The sequence below is a fragment of the Canis lupus genome, chromosome X, assembly GCF_048164855.1.
Source record: "Canis lupus baileyi chromosome X, mCanLup2.hap1, whole genome shotgun sequence".
NCBI lineage: Eukaryota > Metazoa > Chordata > Mammalia > Carnivora > Canidae > Canis > Canis lupus.
The window spans coordinates 958,338-969,955 of record NC_132876.1 but is presented as its reverse complement, the minus strand read 5'-3'; the positions used below and the strand labels follow the sequence as shown (position 1 = coordinate 969,955).

The following is an 11,618-nucleotide window of genomic DNA, read 5'->3' as shown; positions in this document are numbered from 1 at the left end:
GTCATCAATCAAGTGTCCATATATAATGTGGGTCTATCTCTGGATTCTAATATGTCCCACTAGTCTATCGATCTGTCCTTGTGTCAGTACCACATTGTCTTCATTACTGTTGCTTTGAAATACATGTGGCCTGGCTAGCTCAGTGGGCAGAGCCTGTGACTCTTGATTTTGGCTTGTGAGTTCGAGCCCCATGCTGGGTGTAGAGATTACGTCAAAATGAATTTAAAAATCTTCAAAAATGAAATAAGATAAATGCTGCTGTGTGATATTTTGGCTATTCTCGGCCTTTTACATTTCCACATGCTGGATTCCACAGTGAGAACACGCTGGACTTTACACTGAGATTGTGCTGAATCTACAGCTCTGTCTGTGAAGAACATCTTTGTAACATTGAGTCTTCTGATCTCAATTATTTAGGTCTTTTGAGATATCTCATATAAGTGGTCTCCGTTTTGGTTAGCAATATGGTGACACTGTACCTGCAAGTTTCTAGGAGCGCTCTGCCAGTCATCAGCCTGTGATTAGGCAGTCAGAGGGTCAGAAATCCTCATGGTCATTTTATAAACAATAGAGTCTGAGTCTGCATTTTGTCATTTTGAAGCTGGATTTTTTTTTTTTGTGAAGCTGGATTTTTGTATAGTCTGTTCTATAGCATTGAAAGACAGACTCATTTTAATATGTATCTTCCAAAGATTGTTGACTTGTGACCTTGAGATTATGTCTTTCTTTTTTTAAGATTTTATTTATTTATTCATGAGAGACACAGAGAGACAGAGAGAGAGGCAGAGACGCAGGCAGAGGGAGAAGCAGACCTGACACAGGGAGCCCCGACGTGGGACTCGATCCCGGGACTCAAAGGTCACGCCCTGGGCCAAAGGCAGGTGCCAAACTGCTGAGCCACCCAGGCACCCCAAGATTGTCTGATAAAATGTTTGTGATAGAAAATTATATTTGTTCACTGAAAGTCACAAAGTACTTTGTCATAGGAGAGTGAATTTGCTTCCTGATCTTCTGATAATTAACTTGCTGTGATGTCGGTGATTGCGGCTAACGGAGCGGCCTTCTAGAACCGCGCGGGTTTTCTGGCGTTAGCAATAGTGTCTGTGTGCTCCTCGCCCAGGTTTACCCGGTAGACAATGCACATCCTCATTCTTCTACATTCGCCCTGGAATTTCCCACTGGCCCCAGGCTGTGTTTTGCTCTGGTCTCTCTTTAATTCCGCTTTGCACTAAGAGACTCTGATCTGAGGATTCTAATTTGTTTGATGATCATTATTGTAATTTCATCCCAAAGAAATTTTTTCCTCTTGTTTTATTTGACCACATCCAATGTGTGATCTTCCTCTTGGCAACTTTCAATTTTTATCCTGGTTAGAGCACTTCGCATAGCTCAGCCTGTGGCATTCTGCGGTGCCCAAGGCAGTGTTGCTCACCCCGGGCACAAGAGCGTCGGCAGAGAGTTCTAGAACTTACTCATCCTGCACCCCCCATTTCTTTTTCAGTCTCTTGCCTTCTATGAAGTCTTATCCTGGATCAAGGCTCCATTTTAATTTAATTTTTTTTTTTTTTTTTACCTCTCATAAATGATCTCACTTTCTACTCTGAGTTCAGTTTAGTCTGGTTCCTGACTCACTAATTCGGATTTCTAAAGTGTCCATCCTGCGATTCAGCGCATCCGCACGAAGATCGCTGTTCACATTTTTATTTCCAGTGTGAAACTACATCTGTTGAAGGCGGCTGTGCGTGTGTCAAGGTTTTATGTGAGCAATCATGGAGGAAAGCGGCAGGAGGGCCAAAGGGCATTTCAGATCCAAGAGCATTTCAGAAATTGGTGTATCTGGCCCATAGCACAGGAATTCCAGAGCAGGGTCATTAAGAGAGAGCAGGGTGGCTGACCTTTGCCAGGAAATAGAACCACGTCGCCTCCGGGGGCCGCTTGCCTCCCGGGCTGCTCGGGGAAGCCAGTTACCGACCTCTGTGCATCCGCCCTAACGTGTGCACCTGCCCCCGCTGCTCCGCGATCCCCCGCGGCAGCCGGGCTGCCTTCCCAGGAGGTCACAGCAGCGCCAGCACGGTCGCCACGAAGTGCTCTAGTTCGGGGGAAAAGCATCGATTTCCTCGCGTCTCGTGGGAGTGTAAGGCCTGTCCTCTTGCACCAGGAACCCCGTGGACGCGGCCGTGGGTCGCAGACTTCGGGTCCTCCCGGCCTCCGGTCCCCTCGGCCCCGGTGGGCGTGGGGTCCCAGTGAGGCCTGCTACGGTCGTCGCCCTTCCTGAGCCCCGAAGACGAGGACACGGACCTATGACCGCGTCTACAGGGAGGCCCAGATCGGCCTGCTCGCTCCGGGCTTCGCGGCGCCGACGGCAAGCGGGGCCTTTACTCCCCAGGTACCCAGACCGGACTCCCACATCCCGGATACCTTCCGCCCGCCGCAGACGCGGTCACTGCACAGAGGACGTGGGGCTGCGCGACAGACCTCGCTGTCGGCCGGAGGACGCCTTCCAGATGGGGTGCGGCCTCGCCTCAGGCCGCGGGAGGGAAGGGCGAACGTGGGAGCACTTGGGGGACAGGGGGCAGGGCCGGGGAGGTGGGGGGACAAGGCCGGGGAGGTGGGGGGACAGGGCGGGGAGGTGGGGGCACAGGGCCCAGGAGGCCACGGGGACAGGCTGGAGAGGTGGGGGTCAGGGCCCGGGAAGCCGCGGGGACAGGGCAGGGAGGCAGGGGAGACAGGGCCGCAGAGGCGCGGGTCAGGCGGGCTGCTGGGTGTCGCAGCCCAGGACCTCCAGCCTCAGGGCGATGTGGTGCGCCCAGCTCTGCGGGTGCAGGCGCACGTAGCGAGCCACCAGCGGGGGTTCGAGAGCGTTCCGCACAGGCGTGGAGGAGTCCCGGTTTCCCTGGAAGACCTGAAAGGAGACCCCCAGCGCCGTGAGCCGCCGACCGCAGGGCCCGCGGCCCCCCCGACCTCCCCCCACCCCCGCGCCCTCCGCTTCCAGCAGCTTCCAGGAGCCCCGCCTCGACCCGGCTCCGCGCTAGGCCGGACGCCCTCAGCCGCTCGCCAACGTGTCCCGTGTCCCGGCCACTGAGGCTTTAGTCCCGCGGCCGCGAGCAGTGAAGCCAGGCACTGTCGAACGTCACGGGCCTCGGGAAGCTGGGACACTAATGTCATGGGCGCCGACACCCGCCGCCTACAGTCACCGCGTGTCACACACCGAGATGTGCCCCCTGTCTCTATCCCCCGTGCATACGCGCGCATGTCGCCTGAATACTTCATCACGTCGAACCCACAATAAGGCCGTTCACTGATGACATGATACTCTGCATAGAAAACCCAAAAGCCTCCGCCCCAAAATTGCTGGAACGCATACACCAATTTGGCAGCGTGGCAGGATACAAAATCAATGCCCAGAAGTCAGTGGCATTTCTATACACTAACAATGAGACTGAAGAAAGAGAAATCAAGGAGTCAATCCCATTTACAATTGCACCCAAAAGCATAAGATACCTAGGAATAAACCTAACCAAAGAGGTAAAGGATCTATACCCTCAAAACTACAGAACACTTCTGAAAGAAATTGAGGAAGACACAAAGAGATGGAAAAATATTCCATGCCCATGGATTGGCAGAATTAATATGGTGAAAATGTCAACGTTACCCAGGGCAATTTACACGTTTAATGCAATCCCTATCAAAATACCATGGACTTTCTTCAGAGAGGTAGAACAAATCATCTTAAGATTTGTGTGGAATCAGAAAAGACCCCGAATAGCCAGGGGAATATTCAAAAAGAAAACCATACCTGGGGGCATCCCAATGCCAGATTTCAGGTTGCGCTACAAAGCTGTGGTCATCAAGACAGTGTGGAACTGGCACAAAAACAGACACATACATCAATGGAACAGAATAGAGAACCCAGAAGTGGACCCTGAACTTTATGGTCAACTAATATTCAACAAAGCAGGAAAGACTATCCACAGGAAAAAAGACAGTCTCTTCAATAAATGATGCTGGGAACATTGGACATCCACATGCAGAAGAATGAAACTAGACCACTCTCTTGCACCAGACACAAACATAAACTCAAAATGGATGAAAGACCTAAATGTGAGACAAGATTCCATCAAAATCCTAGAGGAGAACACAGGCAACAAACACCCTTTTTGAACTCGGCCACAGTAACTTCTTGCAAGATACATCCACGAAGGCAAGAGAAACAAAAGCAAAAATGAACTATTGGGACTTCATCCAGATAAGAAGCTTTTGCACAGCAAAGGATACAGTCAACAAAACTCAAAGACAACCTACAGGATGGGAGAAGATATTTGCAAATGACGTATCAGATAAAGGGCTAGTTTCCAAGATCTATAAAGAACTTAGTAAACTCAACAGCAAAGAAACAAACAATCAAATCATGAAATGGGAAAAGACATGAACAGAAATCTCACAGAGGAAGGCATAGACATGGCCAACACGCACATGAGAAAATGCTCCGCATCACGGGCCATCAGGGAAATACAAATCAAAACCACAATGAGGGGATCCCTGGGTGGCGCAGCAGTTTGGCGCCTGCCTTTGGCCCAGGGCGCGATCCTGGAGACCCAGGATCGAATCCCACGTCGGGCTCCCGGTGCATGGAGCCTGCTTCTCCCTCTGCCTATGTCTCTGCCTCTCTCTCTCTCTCTCTGTGACTATCATAAAAAAAAAAAAAAAAAAAAAAAAAAACCACAATGAGATCCCACCTCACACCAGTGAGAATGGGGAAAATTAACAAGGCAGGAAACCACAAGTGTTGGAGAGGATGTGGAGAAAGGGGAACCCTCTTGCCCTGTTGGTGGGAATGTGACCTAGTGCAGCCACTGTGGAAAACTGTGTGGAGGTTCCTCAAAGAGTTAAGAGTAGACCTGCCCTACGACCCAGCAATTGCACTGCTGGGGATTTACCCCAAAGATACAGATGCAGTGAAACGCCGGGACACCTGCACCCCGATGTTTCTAGCAGCAATGTCCACAATAGCCACACTGTGGAAGGAGACTCGGTGTCCATCGAAAGATGAAGGGATCGAGAAGCTGTGGTCTATGTACACAATGGAATATTCCTCAGCCATTAGAAACGACAAATACCCACCATTTGCTTCAACGTGGAGGGACCTGGAGGGTATTATGCTGAATGAAGTGAGTCAATTGGAGAAGGACACACATTATATATTCTTTCTCATTCATTTGGGGAATATAAATAATAGTGAAAGGGAATAGAAGGGAAGGGAGAAGAAATGTGTGGGAAATATCAGAAAGGGAGACAGAACACAAGAGATTCCTAACTCTGGGAAATGAACTAGGGGTGGTGGAAGGGGAGGAGGGCGGGGGGTGGGGGTGACTGAGTGATGGGCACTGAGGGGGGCGCTTGATGGGATGAGCACTGGGTGTTATTCTATATCTTGGCAAATTGAACACCAATTAAAAAATAAATTCATAAAAAACAAAAATAAAAAAATAAAATGAGTGTCTTGTAGACAGCAAAAAAAAAAAAAAAAAAAAAAAGGCGTACATAGGCACAGAGTGCCATCGTCACACCCGCCAAACGTGATATTTGCCGTAACAGGGCCTGATAATTAAGAATGTCCAGTTGTCAGTAGGATGTCGCTTGAGCAATTTCTCCAATCGAGGATCTACTAAAAATCACTCGCTGCCTCTACTTATCATATGTCTTTAAATCACCTCTGATCTCGAACAGACTCCCAGTCTCTGGGCGCTTTGGGTCTTTCACGACATTGACATTTCTAAAACTCTAGGACCGCTGTGTCCTAGAATGTCCCACATTGTAAACTTGTGCGACTGTTTTCTCATTATGAGATTTTGGTTAAACATTTTTTTAAGATTTATTTATTTATCTGAGAGAGAGAGAGAGAGCACAAGCAGGAGGGCCACAGGGAGGGAATCTCCAGCAGACTCCGCAATGACGCGGACCCACGCGGGGCTGTCACAACCCGGACATCACGGCCGAGCTGATACCTCCAGTGGGATGCTGAACCCACCCCGACTGTGCGCGCTCTCTCCCTCTCTCAGTCTCTGTCAAAGAAATCAAATCTTTCAAGTTTCTGTTTGCACTCACATTCCACTGGACAGAATGGGTGCCATTGCCAAGCCCAAAGTCAATGGGGTCTTCAAGGAAGCAGGCGGTGACAAATCAGGAACAAGGACACCTTTGAACTCATCAGCCGTCTTGGTTGGTTGAGGAATTCTTTAGGATTCCTAGTTCCAGCCATAAGTCGATTTCCTGTGGGCTGGGAGAAGCAAGGGGCTGGAGTATGGGGTTTATTAGGCCGGGCGCACCCTCTACTGTTGATAAAGTGAAGTGCGATTTCCTCTATGGGACAGAAAGGGCTTCGCGTCCGGAGATGTCATATTTGCTTTTATAGGACCCTCACCGGATTTCCACTCGTTGGTTGCTGCTCCTGTTCATCACCAAGCCAACGAGACATGGATCGCCCCTCACCAGACACAGCATCATCCTCAGTCTTACGGACTTTCGAGCCCTTTGCTTTCGGTTCCAGAAGCCAGTGCTCTGACCCACAGGTCTCAGGTCTTAGGATTTCTTCACTCAGGGCGGCAATTCCCCTTTTCAGAAATGATTTTATTTGTTTCCTCCCACTGACCTCGTCTCTTTTCTTCATGGTTTCTCCTAGACTCTCCAGAGTGAGCTCTGCAGCTAGCTCACCTGGATTGGCAGGTTTAGTTTCTACCTACTTGTCAATAGGAACTTAGAGTATTCTTCGTATCCCAGGAACTCTGTAGGGGAGTTAGGGCTGGTTCGATGCAATAAAGATATATATTGGGATTCCTGGGTGGTGCAGCAGTTTGGCACCTGCCTTTGGCCCAGGGCGCGATCCTGGAGACCCGGGATCGAATCCCACATCGGGCTCCCGGTGCATGGAGCCTGCTTCTCCCTCTGCCTATGTCTCTGCCTCTCTCTCTCTGTGACTATCATAAATAAATAAAAATTAAAAAAAAAGATATATATTCATATCATCAGTGAAGAGAGACTACTTCTTTCCAACTTACATGCCTTTTATTTCTTTCTTTTTCTTTTTCATTATTATTATTATTATTATTTTATTTCTTTTTCTTGCCTAACTTCTCTGATTCCGGTAAAATGCAGAATGGAAGTGGCAAACGTGGCTGTCCTCGTTGGTTCTGTGAAGGTTCCTAAAAGGAAAGCTCCTCTGGAGTGGAGTCGGGAGGCCCGCCGGCTGAGCCCGCACCCCTTGCCGCTTGTCCTCAGGCCAATCCAACAGGAAGACTGGAGGCCTGCTCCACTCCGTTACCCCCAGAGCAGGAGGAAGGAAGGCTCACCCCTCCTCGCCCCAGCCCCGCAGCAGCCCGCCCAATAAGAGACCGTCACAACTCAGCCCACGACAAACCACTACACTTCCAACTTCCAGATCATTCCAATGGGCTTTTTGTTGATAGCAGCCTGTCCGGCCTCCCCCCTTTCCTGTACAAAAGGGCGTGCCTCGCTTTTGTTCTGCAGACGCCTATGGTTCCACCCTCGCTTGCATCTTCCCCCTCGGAATTCTCTGCTGGTCGAAAATAAATCCATATTTTGCAGGTAAAGTCACTGGTGACTTTATTTTTAAAGTTAACGTTTTGCCATTTCTCCACCGTATTTTCCCTGTCGGTCTGGGATTCCAATCACGTATGGCCTTCTATGTCTCGTCTCCCGTGCGCCATCCTCGGTAACTTCTTGAGCTGGATCTTCCAATTGACCAAATTCTCTTTGGCTGAGTCTAATCTGCTGTTAGGTCTTTCTTTCAATTTCAAGCTTCAACAATGAGGTTTTTCATTTCTAAAAGTACTTGTGTTTTCCTAAAACCGCCTAACAGTCTTGGAGAGTTAGTCATTTAAGTTGTCATAGTTCATCAATATCTGATGTTACCCAGATACTGAATCTTTCTTGATTGTTTCTGCTCACTTGTTTTTTAAAGATTTAATTTGACTAATTAAAAAAATTTTTTATAGATTTTTATTCATTTATTCATGAGAGAGAGAGGGGCAGAGACACAGGCAGAGGGAGAAGCAGGCTCCATGCAGGGAGCCTGATGTGGGCCTCGATCCCGGGTCTCCAGGATCACGCCCTGGGCTGAAGGCGGCGCTAAACTGCTGAGCCACCCGGGCTGCCCAACTATTTTTTTTAAAGAAGGATCCACACCCAGGGCACCTGGGGGGGCGGTGCTCAGTCAGTGAAGCGTCTGCCTTCAGCTCAGGTCATGATCCTGATCCTGCAGTCTTGGGGTTGAGCCAGGTGTCGGGCTCCCTGCTCAGTGGAGAGTCTGCTTCTCCCTCTGCCCCCCTAGCAGTCGTGCTCGCTTTCTTGCGTTCTGTACCTCAAATAAATAAATACAATCTTAACAAATAAACTCAGCTCAACACCCAATGTGGGGCTCGAACTCACGACTCTGATACCGACTCATATGCTCTACTGACTGAGCCAGCCAGGCGCCCCTCTGCTCACTTGAAGTCAGGTCGGCCTGTTGTCTTGCATGTTTGCTGATATTTATGATCTTATCATTTTAGGATGTGGGAATCTCGGAGACCTAAACTGGGAGTGCTTCCTTCCGAGTGGACTTGAACATGGTTCTTCCAGATGCCAGGAGGTGCTACTTACCTGCAACTACTTTGGCTCCCTTCTGGGGTTCATCACCTAGTGCATTCAGTTCTCCTCGCATTTTGCTCAAAGCTTAGTCTCCTAATAACACTAATACAAGCATTTTCCTTTAGGAAAGGTCATCCATGTTACTTTTTCTCCCATTTTACCTCTCTTTGCTCTGATTTCAGCTCGTTATCTTCACATTGAGGTTCATGGGGTGAGCTTTCGGTGGTGAGGAGGCTGGAGAGCCTCCTTTCCCCATCGAGTGCAGCAATGCATTAAGTAGCAGGTGCTCGGGCAGCCCCGGGGGGCGCAACGGCTTAGCGTTGCCTTCAGCCTCGGGTGTGATCCTGGAGTTCCGGGATCAGGTCCCACGTTGGGCTCCCTGCGTGGAGCCTGCTTCTCCCTCTGCCTGGGTCTCTGTCTCTCTCTGTCTCTCTCTCCTCTCTCTCTCCTCTCTGTGTATTCTCATGAATAAATAAATAAAATATTTTTTTAAAAAAAGAAGCAGGTGCTCTAGGTGAGATAGCCTTTTCATCGTGATAATATATACCTAACACGTAATTTACCATTTTGACCATCTTTAAGTGTACGATTCCGTAGCATGAGCTACATTCACACTGTTGAACAAGCATCACCACTGTCCATCACCAGAATTCTTCATCTTGCCAAACTGAAGCTCCACCTGTTGGACAAGAACTCTCCATCGTCCTCTCCTCCAACTCTTGAGCAACCTCCGATCTTGCAGTCTCCGTGGACCCGCCCGTTCTAGGCATCTCACGGTAGTTGTTCATTGTGTGTCAACGTGACTAGGTCACGAGGTGCCCGCCTATGTGGTCAGACACTATTCTGGGAGTGTCTGCGAGGGTATTTTTGGACGAGATTAACATTCAAATGATAGAGTGAACAGAGCGGCTAGCCTTCCAATCAATCATTTGAAAGCTTGAGTAGAACAAAAAGGCTGACCCTCCTCTAAATAAGGCAGAATTTGGGATCCCTGGGTGGCGCAGGGGTTTGGCGCCTGCCTTTGGCCCAGGGCGCGATCCTGGAGACCCGGGATCGAATCCCACGTCAGGCTCCTGGTGCATGGAGCCTGCTTCTCCCTCTGCCTGTGTCCCTGCCTCTCTCTCTCTCTCTGTGACTATCATAAATAAATAAAACTTAAAAAAAAATAGAAAAAGAAAAAAAAATAAGGCAGAATTTTCCCGCCTGCCTGCCTTTGAACCTGGACATTGGCTTTTCTGGCTCTGGGGCTCAAACTGAAGTGCTGACCCTTCCTAAGTCTCTTAAAAAAATTTTTTTATTGGAGTTCAGTTTGCCAACATATAGCATAACACCCAGTGCTCATCCTATCAAGTGCCCCCCTCAGTGCCCACCACCCACCCCCTTCCTAAGTCTTGAGCTGCTGGCCTTCAGCCTGGAATTCACACCATCAGCTCTCCTGGTTCTCAGGCTTTTGGACTCAGACCAGAGCTATACCACTGGTACTCCCGGGTCTCCAGCGCGCTGGCTCACCCTGCAGATCTTGGGACCTGTCAGCCTTCGTAATCATGAGCCAATTCCACACAATAATCCCTTTATCCCCACACACATATGCACATGTGTGCATGCACACGCACATTCTATCAGCTCTGTTTCTCTGGCGAAGCCTAATACACTCATATACATGGAATCATACAACGTTTGTCCTTTTATGTCTGGCCTATTTCATGTAACTCAGTGCATCTGAGGTTCGTCTATATGGTACCACGTCTCAGAGATAGACCCTTTTAACAATGGGAATGTCCTCTTGAACATATACTATCTATACTCTGTTCCACTCAACTGCCAGAAGCAGAAGTCTAGTCCAGCACTGGGGGATCCGGGAATTCTTCCTGGAGGAGATGATGTGTATCTGCGACTCAAAGAATGAGCCAAGTAAAAGGGGTCAAAAAGGGGGCAGTGGGAGAGACCTAGAAAAAAAAACAGTTCTAGGTAGAATAAACAGTATGTAGAAAAGCCTGGTAGTATGTAAAATAAATAAATAAATTAATTAATTAAAAAAAAAAAAACAAAACAGGGATCCCTGGGTGGCTCAGCGGTTTGGCGTCTGCCTTTGGTCCAGGGCACGGTCCTGGAGACCCGGGATCGAGTTCCGGGTCGGGCTCCCTGCATGGAGCCTGCTCCTCCCTCTGCCTGTGTCTCTGCCTCTCTCTCTCTCTCTCTCTCTCTATCATGAATAAATAAATAAAATCTTAAAAAAATAAAGATTAAAAAAATAAAAAACAAACAAAAAGCCTCGTATGAGAAAGAACATGCTGCTTTTAGGGACCTGAAAGTTTCTTAGTCTGGGCGGAGCTTCTTAGCGATCAGAGGAGCAAATAGCCGAAGACTCTACCGGAGGGACTGGTAAGGGGCACTAGATGGGATGAGCACTGGGTGTTATGCTGCATGTTGGCAAATTGAACACCAATAAAAAATAAATTTAAAAAAAGTAAAAAAATAAAAATAAAAGCATTAAAAAAAATTCTTGGTGAAAAAGAAAAGAGACCATAGAGATGAATATTCATTCTCTCATTACTCGTGGGATAGCAGGACTTTTGTCAGGTCCTCTAATTAGCACAATTTGCTGACTTATGCAGCAAACCCACATCAAGAAGGAAGACTGTCTGGGTCCCACGTGTTAAAGGTCGACGAGGCCAAGGACTCTAAGTAGCTGATGCGGATACGGACATCTTTACACATTTGGCAAAAAACTCTCATTCGTCTTCACCCCCCCTGGTTCTTGCCATCATCCTGGATGACAGCAACATGCCTGAGGATAATCGACTTTTGGCTCTACTCTGCTCCTTCCTGGGATTGTATGTCCTTGCCTGGAGTCTCAGTGACCTCCCAGATGTCTTCCCTGGTATTCTATTACTGTAGATCCTCAATAAATATTTACCTTGAAAGTTTGATCACATAATGAAGTGATTAGGTTTCTAAATGCCAAGCCCTAG

At 48.4% G+C, this 11,618-nt stretch overlaps 1 protein-coding gene across 1 annotated transcript in view; it reads right to left on the bottom strand.

Annotated features, from left to right (window-relative positions):
• Positions 1-715: 715 nt before the first annotated feature.
• The window catches only part of F8 (coagulation factor VIII), a 148,733-nt gene continuing 137,830 nt past the window's right edge, over positions 716-11,618 (bottom strand). Inside the window, exon 26 of the mRNA XM_072818167.1 lies at positions 716-2,902. Coding sequence (XP_072674268.1) covers positions 2,747-2,902 — 156 coding nt within the window. The 3' untranslated portion in view covers positions 716-2,746. The remainder of the gene's footprint in view (positions 2,903-11,618) is intronic.